The 12,281-nt window shown below is 31.5% G+C and overlaps 1 protein-coding gene across 1 annotated transcript in view; it reads left to right on the top strand.

The window, feature by feature from the left end:
* The first annotated feature begins 1,106 nt into the window (after nucleotides 1–1,106).
* CUNH9orf84 (chromosome unknown C9orf84 homolog) overlaps nucleotides 1,107–12,281 on the top strand; it is a 49,868-nt gene continuing 38,693 nt past the window's right edge. Inside the window, exons 1-4 of the mRNA XM_006906104.3 lie at nucleotides 1,107–1,171; nucleotides 5,144–5,328; nucleotides 10,514–10,661; nucleotides 10,858–10,988. Of these exons, the coding sequence (XP_006906166.1) occupies nucleotides 1,107–1,171; nucleotides 5,144–5,328; nucleotides 10,514–10,661; nucleotides 10,858–10,988 (529 nt within the window). The remainder of the gene's footprint in view (nucleotides 1,172–5,143; nucleotides 5,329–10,513; nucleotides 10,662–10,857; nucleotides 10,989–12,281) is intronic.

Raw genomic sequence — 12,281 nt, 5'->3', positions numbered from 1 at the left:
TATGAAATTTCAGGAGTAGGGTGTACAATAGACAGTTTCTGAGAGATATAAGGCTTTGCAGGCCATAATATGGAGTTTGCTTGTTTGTTTACATTATGGCCAATATGGTAGGTCATTGGACAATTTAAAGAAAAGAAGTGACATAATCTGATTTATGTTTTAGAACAAATCATTCTAGTTGTCTAGAAGATGGACAGGGTTGGGATTGGGAGGCAAGAGCGGAGACAGGAAAGTCAATCAGGAAGGTATTGTAGTGGTTCCAGATCTAGAATACTAGGTACATCTACATGCTATATAAAAGATGGGAGTGGCTTGGATTGGGCTTATAATGATGAAGATGTGAGAAGTGGTTGAAATTAAGGTCCAGCCAACAGTGAGAGGGTTTAAAAAAATAGAATAAAGAATTTCTTCTAAATTTTAGACCTGAGAAACTGGGTGGATGGCAGTGCTATTTCTTAAGATAGGGAAAGGCTCATGGAGAAGCCAGTTTGTGGCTGGAGTCAATAGCCCTGCTTTGGCCAGGCTAAAATACCAATTAAGCATCTACATCAAGAAGGCAATTGGTAATATTAATCTTGAGCACAACTGGAGTTTCAAGTGGGAGTCATCAATATGTAGATTGCACATAAACTCATAGAATTGGATGAAGTCACTGAGAGCATGAGTATGGTAGAGCAGAGAACCTAGAATGGAGCTTTGGAATGCTCCAACAGTTAAAAGGCTGATACAGAAGGAGGAACCACCTGAGAAGACAAGTGAGATAGAAAATCCAGATGAATGCGGTGTTTTAGAATTCTAAAGAAGAAAGTATTTCAAGAAGGAAGAAGTAGTCAGAAGCATTCGTCCTTGTTAAAAGGTCAAGTAAGATGAAGATAGTGAGTTGACCATTAGTTTGACTAAATGTAGGTCATTGATATTTTGGGGGGGTAATAATGAGAATGATTAAATATTTGGAATCTTTGGAAAAATTACATTGTGAACAAATAAAGATAATATTATAATGTCAGAGGTAAATAGTTAGGTTCATTGTATTAAGAATAAAAGATAATTCTAGAAGCTAATGTTTACCATTCCCCTTCCTAGTCTCAGCTGTTCCAGTGCGGGGAATGAATGATAGCTCAATCTTGGACCAATGGAAAGCAAGTTTCTTTGTGGAGGAGTTCCTTGAGAAGTATGTGTCCTTAACCTCAAATTTTCCTTTATATCTTGGAGATAAATAGTAGTTCTACAGACAACTAAAGAGAGAATATCCTTTCCTTTATATCTGCACAAATTTTCATCTTTTATCTGAAGAAAAAGCCCTAATCTGACCACAAAGGAAAGGTTAATAGAAGTGATTTACATCTTCTTTTTATCTTGCCCTCATCACATATTAACTGTTCTGTAAGCATCTGTGTTACAAAAACACACAGAAATAAAGTAAATATGTTATTATGCTTTTAGTCAATAAGTAAACTTTGTGTCTATAGAATATCCTTCATAGTAAAATAGCTTTTGCCCTGTACTATAAATGCAGATTTAAGGCTGTTTTTTAACATACTTTGTCAAAATGTTATTTATTATTAGTTCAGTCATTCATCAAATATTTACTGGATATTATACTGTGTGCTGGATACAGGATACAAAAAATGAATAAGACAATCTCTACTCTCAACACAAGAAAATGTAAACTATAGATTTATAAATAAATAATTACAATACAATGTGGAAAGTACAGTGACAGAGATAGGAACACAGAGATAATATGAGGAATATCTGACCTATTCTACATTATTAATATAGATGTAAATTAGATATTTCAGTGCAAATGTAAATAATTAACTCTGTTGCTTTACTTCATGCAAAGAATGCTGATCAGACGCAGGAAGGATTTAGTTATTCACATTTTCAAGTTTTAGTGATTTAATTTTTTTGTTGTTGTTGCACTTGAAAGAAACAACCAGTTTTAATGTGTCTAGACTCTAAATACAGAGAAATCCAATATACCATTTCTGTCATTTAGGAATTTAAAAGTCAAATTAGGAAGATAATATATAAACAGAAAAAATTAATAATGTAAGAATTAAATTACAGGATAACCATAAGATCACAAGGCATATGGCCAATGCAAAGTATCTATTGCATGACTGAACTCTTCATCAGTGAAGAAGCAGAAAGGTATAGTGAAAAGAGCTCTGTACTGTGAATTAAAAGATGTGGATTTCAAGTCTTGATTTGATAAGTCAAGTACTAATTACTTGACAAGTCATTTTATCTCTCTCTCACTTTCTTTATCAGTATAATGATAATGAATTACTGCTCCTCAAACTTAAAGTACATATGAATCACCTGAAGATCTAATTAAAAATGGAGATTCTGATTAAGTCCATCAGTAATGGGGCCTGAGATTCTGCACTTCTAATATGCTCCAGGGTTTGCTGATGCTGCTGCTCCATGAACCTACTTTGAGTAGCAAGATACAAGATGATCTCTAAGATCTCTTTTCATCCTGTGAGTTAGATTGGTAGGGCTATCTATGCATTTGTAAGCAGGAGAGATCAGCTTCACAAAGAAGTAGGAATTGAGCTCGAGCTGGACTTTGAAGGAGAAGACTATTGAGAGAAAACATTTCAGACAAGAGAAACAGCATGTCTGAAGGTATAGAGGCAGGACTATGCCATAAGTACTCAATGAAGGCAGTGATCAGGCTACTTTGGCTCAAACAAAAGATTCTTGTATGAAGGAAATGGGAGGCCTTAAGGGAATGGACAGCTGGTCATATCTGACTTTCCGTTCATTTTGCAGTACTGATATATAGTTCATGGCAAAGAAGACACCTGGAATTAGATTTACATTTCTCGGCCTCCCTGTAGCCAGACAGAGCCATGTGACTAAGTTCTTCTCAATGTAATATAAGCAAAAGAGGCTTATGAAATTTCTGGTGAATATCCTTAAAAGAAAGTGGCATGGTTTTCTTTTTACTTTTCTCCTTCCTGATGCTGGCATACACATATAATGATTGGTTCCAGCAACCACCTTGGACTATACTGACAAGAACTAAATCTAGCAGTGGCATAGTGGAACAAAAGGAGCCTCAGTTTCTAACACAATTGTGGAACTGCCTTACTAGCTATGAACTTCTAACCTCTAGACTTTTTGTGTGTTTAGGCCACTATTAATTTTGTCTCATGTAGTAAAATTTAAATTTTTAATAAACTTTATTTTTTATAGCAAGTTTTGGTTCAGAGCAAAATTGAGCAGAAGGTACATAGATTTCCCATATTGACATTTAATTCTAAATTATTGAGGCGCTATTACAGTTTTGTTACCTAATAGAACTTAAGAATAAACATTCTGATGATTAGCACTACTTAGATTCCCTGATTTTTGCTTTTCCAAATTCTCTATCTCACCTTTCTTTATTTCTTACTTCTATTTTTGTTACTTCTTAATATTGATTCTCAGGCCTCAATGCTTTTACTAATTTGTTGGTATACTTTGTTTTAACATATGTGGGCATTTTCTGCCATGTATTCCCAAAAAACCTGTGTTACACAAAATTGCACACCAAAAGTAACAGGACATACAGGAAAATTAGTTTCTGTAGTCCAAGTTATGCAACTTGTGACAGAGCACTACCACAAATAACTATTCTAATTTTTAAAAAACCATTAGCATAGATTAAAAGACGTTAAATTCCTAACAAATAGGTATGTATTAGAGTGATGAAGCTAGCTTGATGGATAGGCTAAAGGAAGGGTCGAGACTATTGAACTAGACAAGGCAAAATGCAAAAATATCAGGGAGAACCATGCAATAAGCTTCTGGCTTCTAGGACACTGCACATAGCCAAAGAGAGCAAGAGGAAGAACATATAATAATATTGAAATTCTCTATTCTTTCATGGCTTGCAGCACTCAGATGAATACAGTTGAATGCAGGATGTTGCACATATATTTCCTGTATGCCTCAAAACAACTATATGAGCTCAATATTACTATCCCAATATTATTTATGAAGATTAAGTAACTAGATCACAGTCATGCAGCTAGTCAATAGTGGGAGCTAGTCTTCAAACCCTCAAACCCCAGTCTGTCTGACTTAAAACCCTATACTTTTTTGTTTGGTTTGGTTTATGTAATAGCTTTATAGAGATATAATTTATATCCATATAATTCATCCATTTAAAATGTCCAATTCAATAGTTTTAGTATATTCACAGAGTTGTGCAACCATCACCACAATCAATTTTAGAGCATTTTCATCAACACAAAAAGAATCAGTGTTCTTTTGAGTAATATGGACCTGAGTGAGTTGAAACATTTTTTCTTGTACTTTGTATTTTCTTCAAGAGTAAAGGAGAAACTTTAGAGATTTTTCTATCTATGATTTTTAAGATATGGCATATTTATTTTTTCTCCAATTACACTGGAGAATTATATCGATTTTGGTTCCTTAAGTCTGTATACAGAATTATTAAGGCTAAAATATTTAGGATATCAGAAAAAAAATGGTATATTAGGTTAGGTAGCTAAATTGCCAATAATATATTTATCTGTTGGAAAGTTAATTAGAAATATCTCTTGCGAGTCTAAATATCCCAAGAGTATAGACAATATAAAAGATTGGATAATGATATGGAAGGAGCAATTTGGCAATGCATGGCAAAGTATAAAAATCTGTATACCTTTAACTTTATCATTTCCATTTTTAGGAAAAGTATTTTGAGAAAACAATTAGACGAGTACACAAAGATATTCCCTGCATCATAATAGCAAACATGTACAACAAATTTAAATTTTCAGCAGTAGAGATTGGTTGAATGTTGTTTTTTTACCAAGACAATAGAATCCTGTTCATCCATTTAAAAATGAAGTGAATGTACATTAATTAACATATAAATATAGTCATGCTTTACTCTTTATCAGAGAAGACAGGTTACAGAATAATATGTACATGAATCCATTTTTGTTTAAAAATACTCAAAATAATTATAAAAATACATAATTTTTAAATTTATTTCTTGAGTGGTGGGGCTATGGGTAATTTTTCTCTGTATCTGTTGGAAGTTGGTATTAGTTTTTCTACGGTGAACATATACTATTTGTTAATAAAAATGTTTTAAAATAAAACACATAAAATCAGTAATTTTGTAATGTCATAGAAAAACAGTTACAGGAATGGCGACTCAGATTAACTATGAATTTGAGGAAGTTGTTCCAAGTTCAAATCCAAATTCCCAAAATGAATTCGAGGAAGCCACGTTACACACTCCTAAGGACTACAGTGAAGTTTTTACGCCCATCAGTTGTTCAGAAAAATGGCCATTACTTCAAGCAACAAACCAAGGTAAAACATTTATTTCCATTGTGATAAAACATTTCTTTCTAATATACATGTTTTCATTCCTGTGAGTTTTTTGTTTTATTAAATTTAATTTTTAAAATTTTATTACAGATTCTAAGCTTTGCCACATTAGGGAAATAGTCTCTTTTATATTAGTCTCTTTTTTGTATATTAGGTTGTTTTTGATGTTTAAGTGTGCTGGACCTCAAAATAGCCTCCGAGATTTGATCATAGTGTGTTCACAGCGTGTTCACTATGTCATCAGATCTATTATAGCAATAATAATATTAACTATAATAATAATAACTACAATAATATTATAGTATATAATAATATTATATAAAATATATATAATAATATTAACATCAGTATACAGATCTGATGACATAGTTATCTGGTATAACTTTAAATTAATTGATTATTAAGTAATGCTTAAATTTTATTTTCCAAAATATCCTAAAGATTTTCAGTTTCATCTAATTTATGTAAAACCATAATTCAAAGTAGAGATAAAATCATATTAGGTCAGGAAATTCATCCAGTTTTTACAAATTTATCATAACTAATAATTAAAAGTATTTTTATCCAAAATATATTCTGAATCTCTCATCTTACTAGAAGGTGCTGAATTCTTCCAACCATATAGAAACTTGCTGAGAACTATCTTTCTTATATGTATAATAGCCTAGTCCCTTTTTAAATTAAAAATCTTGAGGCTCTATTATATAATTGCTATTATCATTTAAGATGTGCTATAGCTTGAGCCTGAACAATAAATTAGTTATTTTACTGCTCTTTTTATGTAGATACATAAACTGTATAAGATTTTTAGATCTTATACATAAACTGTATAAGAGTTGACAAATAAGTATGCGATGATATATACATAGTTAAATCCCTCTTATGGTTTTGGAAGAAAGTAAGATAGAGTGATTGCATTAAAGTCCAAATTTGAGAGTATGATATAGTAGGAAGAGCCTGAATTTGGGATCAGAAGATTTGATCATAGTCCAAATCTACCCTTAAAAATTATTGCAAGTTTGGGACAGTTATTTAAAATTTCATGGCTTTCAATTTTCTTCTATAATTTATTTTAATTTATTCTTTTAATTTCTTACAAAAAATTGTGGGGATCAAATAAAGAGATGTACATATAAAGAGATGGTTTGTAAAAAAAAAATAGGCTACCCAAACATTATTATTATTAATGTTGCAAACTAGAAGCTACTATTGGCAAATTTTATAATCGCTATCATCAGCTAGAATCAGAACCATCTTTACAAGTCACTGAATGAAAATAGGCTTGAGTTTCCCAAAGAAACAGACTCATAGATACAAAGAACAAACTGATAGTTGCCAGATGGGAGGGGAGTTGAGAGGCTGGGTAAAAAGGTGAAGGGACTAAGAAGTACAAATTGGCAGTTACAAAAATGTCATGGGGATGTATAGTACAGCATAGAGAATATAGTCAATAATATTGTAATAACTATGTATGGTGCCAGGTGGATACTAGATTTATGGGGGAGATTACTTTGTAAGTTATATAAATGTCTAATCGCTATGGTGTACACCTGAAACTAATATAATATGTCAACTATAATTGAAAAATAAAAGCAAAACTTTTTAAAATACATATGAATTTTTCATATTTTGTATTTCTTTATGAGTCCTGTGTCATTAGATTTCCTTCTTTTTTAAGGCAGACCAATATTTCCTTGTGTATATACATATACACCTCATTTTCCTTATCCATTGATCTGTCAACAGACACTTAGGTTGTTGTGAATAATGCTACGGAGAACATAAGAGTATAGATATCTCTTTGAGATAGTGATTTCGTTGGCCATCTGTTTCTTCCTTTACAACATTTATATCTTTTTTGGTCTCACTGTGCCGACTGAGATTTCCAGTACATTGTTCAGTAGAAGTAGTGATAATTGCCACATATGTCTTGTTTCTGACAGTAAAGGAAACCTTTAGTGTTTTGCTAATAAAATGGTGTAAATATCATCTCAATGTTTACTTCATTTTCAATGTTTATATCATTCTCCATGGTGAAATGTTAGAAGAATTTACTAGGTTGAGGAAGCTTCTTTTTGTGCTGAGTTTGCTAAGAGCTTTTGATCATGAATGAGGATTGAATTTTATTAATGTTTTTCTATGACTATTAAGATACTTACATTTTAAATATAGATGGTCCCTTTACTAAAATATTATAATCCTATAATCTAATCATAAATCATTTTATATTATGATCACACTGTATATGCATTATATTATTTTTAAATGTTACCATTATCTTAGGAACATTTCACCATATACTTAAGTTTTCTTCAAAAGTATGGCTATTAATAACTGCAGTTTTAATCTTATTTATCATACATTTCCCAATTTGAGAGCACTAATGTTTTTAATTTCAAATGTGTACATATAAATGTATGTTTCCATTTCCAATTATTTTCTTAAAGTGAATCCCTGGAAGTGGAATCATTTGATATAAGTTGTGTTTTTTTTAGCTATCTATTCGCTAGCATGGTATGAAAATAACCTGTTTATGCCAGCCTTATCATCATTGAGTATATTATTACTGATGTTGTAGTAATATATTTATCCAATGTAATGGACAAAATCAGTATAGGAATCAATAATAACTTATTTATATCACCCTAATAGTGTGTAAGGGAACAGAGAAAGCAACCCTTTATATATCAGAAATATTGATAACCCCGAATATATTTAATTTGAACTTAATCAGTCCTGTCGATGTTTTCCTTTACAGTTTCTTTCATTGCTTTTATACTTAGAAAATTCTTCCTTGAATTAGATAATTATGTATCCATACTTTCTTTTAAGATTTTAGTTTATGTTTAAAAATAAGAATAAAAAATATTTTTTTCCAAATGTTTTGGCAGTTGTCCCAATATCATTTATGGAATAGTGTTTTTTTTCCCACTGGTTAGAAACGCTGCTTACATCACATAGCAAATCCTTATCCACATTAGAGTTTGTTTCTGAATTTTCTATTATGTTCTTTGATTTGCCTGTTTTTGTATCAGTATCATACAGTTTTAACTGTTGAATATAATTATAACATGTATTATTAGTCTCCTTTTTCATTTTTTTCTTACTCTTATATCTATAGTTTTCCAGATTCACTTTATAATCAGTTTTCCAAGTTCCAAAACAGATCTCTTGAGAAATTTAATATTACTGGGAACTTTTAAAATTTTTGCTATAGTCTTTTTAGCTAGGAAAGGGATTATCTTGCCTTTTCTTTAATTTTTAAAAAAATCCTCACTGAAGTTTTATGATTGCCTCCATATATTTTCTGCACATTTCTGTTATATTTCTTCCTCCATATTTGTATATTTGTAGCCATTATGAATGAGTTTTTCTGTTAATTTTTGACTAGGTTTTTATGTATATTTGAAAACCAGTGATTTTATAATTTTTTACCAGACACCTTAGTGAATGCTTTTATTTGTTTTCATTTAGTTATCTTGTATTTTCTAGGTAGACAAAAATATCTTCTGCAAAGAATAAACCTATTTTCTTTCCTATCAATAGACCTCTTTTTTCTGCTCCTTTTCATAGTTAACTAGCCAAAATTTTTTTCCTCATGACAGTTTAACACTCCTCTACAATAGAGGAAAAGTCTCCTTATCCGTGTTGGTACATATAATAGGAGTAAGCACTCCAGGGAATGATGTATAGCCATAAGAATATAAGGAAGTAGCACCCTTGGTTAAAAAAAAACAAACAAAAACCTTTGTATAGGTATGAGGAACATTAATTGTGGTGTGATGCTGCCATCTAGCGGCTGCATCTAAAAAGGGTGGTTAGAAAACAAAACTATATGAACTCCCAGAAATAACAGGATTAGCTAGCCTGTTGGAAGAGAAGATGGCTAGAGAGTCTGTGTTTAGAAGTTGAACGTGCAAATGAGAATATAAACTAATGCTGTTTGTGTTTTTACTATTAATATAACTTCATTAATATTTACAAAATGGATATACAAATGAACCATCCTTAAATTTTCTCAGATAAGCCCTGCTTAGACATGGAACATGATCTAGCTTTCTTTGGTGTTTCATGGGAAGCTGTGGGCCGCAAGATTGTTAAGAATTTAACAGGTTAACAATCTCTTATGAGGCTAGTTTGTATAACAAGTTCTCTTTTGATGTTTCGAGTTAGCACCAGGCGAAGGGATGGTCCCTGTCTGCCTGCTTTATATCACATATTTATTAAGCACATGCACACCAGTGATGTAGTTGATCATGGGGACATCACTCCATGCTTCCTCTCTCTCACGCCATTCTAAAATTACTTAACTCCAACACCACTGCCTATCACAAGATACCATTGCTCCCCTTCAAGGTGGATTTTGCTTTTGGGAGCTTGGCTTTCTGAGTAGTTCCTGAGCTTACATTTTCCAAGCTTACATTTTACTTTTTCTCTTTCCACCCCAGAGTTTTTTGAAGAGTGGAGCCAGGATTTATGTTCTCTCTCTTGGCTCAGAAACTGTTAAAATCCTGACACAACTAAGTAGGGTGGGGATAGAGAGGAGAAATTTATTCTGTTAGCAGTAGTGTTTTCTAATATGTAAGATATAATCACACTTCTCAAGTAGAGACTTTGCTATATAATTTTCATTGTAACTAATTTTATAACAGACATGTTTCAATAACTCTAGAATGCTAGAATCAGAGTTAGTCTGACTTGTAGGTTTCGCAGACTGTCTCCATTCCCTACATGTCAGAGTCTCTGGGGATGGATTAAGAGGCAAAATGATGCAGAGAAGAAAAGATTAGAGTCATCAAAAGTCAAATGCTTTTATTTCTTTACAATTTCGTTTAAGCTATCTATGGCTATTTTGAAACATAAGACTACAAGAGATTTTTCTTCATTAATTAAATTAATTTTTGTTGAAAAAATATGAGTCATTATAACTCTTTCAGGTTATTGTTTACTACTCAGTATACTAAATAATATTAAAATTTATTGAGCTTTTATCTATATACCAATACTATGCTACATGCTTTATATACACAGTATAAGAAAGAACTAAAGAATTAAAAATGTGTTTGAAACCTCAACTTTATCTAATGGCCGACTATAGTAACTATCTAGATCCTTTATATAACTTTTCAATTTTTTATTATTCACTTACATTTCTTATTTCTTTCAGAATTGTTTATTGATGAAGAAATCATTTTTACCTGTAAAAGTCAGCTACCAACCTTACATGCTCTACTGAATAGGCTAAAACTGTATTTGGTAAAGGACCCCCTTTCAGATTTTAAAGAGCAAGTCTTCACAGAAGCTATTTTTTTGAGGTACCTAATTGCCTAATGTTGTAAATATTTTTAAGAGGAGAAAATATTCTTTGTATGCTCACAAGTCTAGATCTTATGAATATTTTATCATTGCTCTATCTCACTCTAATTTTAATCATTATGTATTTTGATTGGCCAAATTTAGTATGTAACTTGCTATTAGTAAACAGTAATTTAATGTGGCTTTTTTTTTAAGTGAACGCTTCCCTTTTCAAGGAGATTTCAAAGGTCTTGCGAAAGAAGATTTTTACATGGATGAAGAGAAATTTTATAAAGAGAAGCTAGAAGATACAGCAGATTTAAATGACATATTGTTTTTGGTAAGATTTTTATAAAAGTGGTAAAGCATACTTAAAATGTTTAGTAATATACGTTGACTATCTTCTATTGTCAAGTTGAAAAGACTTGATAATGGGTTGCACGTATATCAGTTAAATCAAATTTACTTCTAAGATAGTGGTTCTAAACCTTAGCAATACATTGGAATTCCTTGGGGAGTTTTAATAAAATACTTAAGCCTGGGTCCTACCTAGATATATTCTGATTTAATTGGTCTGGTGTGAAGCCCACGTATAAAGAATTTTAAAACCTCTCTCAATGATTTTAATCATTATACTTGGTATAGGACATTAAGTGGTCATGTTCCAATTTAAAAATTGGAAACTGGAGCTAGAAAGGTTGATATGTGAGTCATAAAACAGATACGACTTGAACTTTAGGAGAAATGATCTCATTGAAAAATAAGAATAAGAATGGTCTGAGACTGCATTTTAAGTGCTGCCTAAAATGATTAATAAGGAGGACAACATCTTTGTATATTAAAGGTCAATCTTCTCAAAAGCAGCCCCTCTTTTTTAGCATATAGTTCCAATAGCACGCAAAATTGTTTTATGATGTTAACATGTAAAGAATTCTAGCATTTGAGAGTGCAAATAATTTTTCACAGTTTAACAAGCTCAAAAAACTAGACTCATATAGATTAGATGCCTTTACAAAGTTACTTTAAACATTTTTTAAAACAACTGAAAATGTTATATATTGGGGGCTTTCCTTAAATCATTCAAAGGAGATTATATGTAGATGTCAAGTCATTTAAAGGGTTGCCTTACAATTAAAATTTTTCCCACATGTGGTAAAAATATTAATTCACCTAGTAACACCTTTTCTCCATTCCCCCGTCTTTCTTCCCCAGTTAACTCTGAGTTATGCACATAATACAGTCTTGTTGAGGAACCTAATTCTGTAGGAATGAAAGAGAAACATTCCAGGGAGTGCAGTGATGATCCATTCCATTCCATTTACCCCTTTTCACTTCTCCCCATTCACTATCTCTCATCTGCTTCAGTGATTATTTTTAATAAAGAATTTTTAAAATTTGTTGTTAACCCAAAAGAAGATATTCTTGCATCTAGGGATATTGTATATCACTAATGTAATCAGAGCCATAAAGGACATCACTTAGAACATTGCTCGTAAAATGATACATTTGGGGCTGCTACACTTCTATTTTTTTTTAATGTATGCATAGCATTAAAAATTTTGAGTGTGGGTTTAGCTTAAAATTTGATATACCAGTTGAACAAAGAAATCTGTTTCTGAGTTCAGGAATCTTTATTTGGA

The sequence above is a fragment of the Pteropus alecto genome, unplaced genomic scaffold (assembly GCF_000325575.1).
Source record: "Pteropus alecto unplaced genomic scaffold, ASM32557v1 scaffold111, whole genome shotgun sequence".
In the NCBI taxonomy this organism is placed as follows: domain Eukaryota; kingdom Metazoa; phylum Chordata; class Mammalia; order Chiroptera; family Pteropodidae; genus Pteropus; species Pteropus alecto.
The sequence above is the reverse complement of the archived record's forward strand: the minus strand, read 5'-3'. Positions and strand labels throughout refer to the sequence as shown.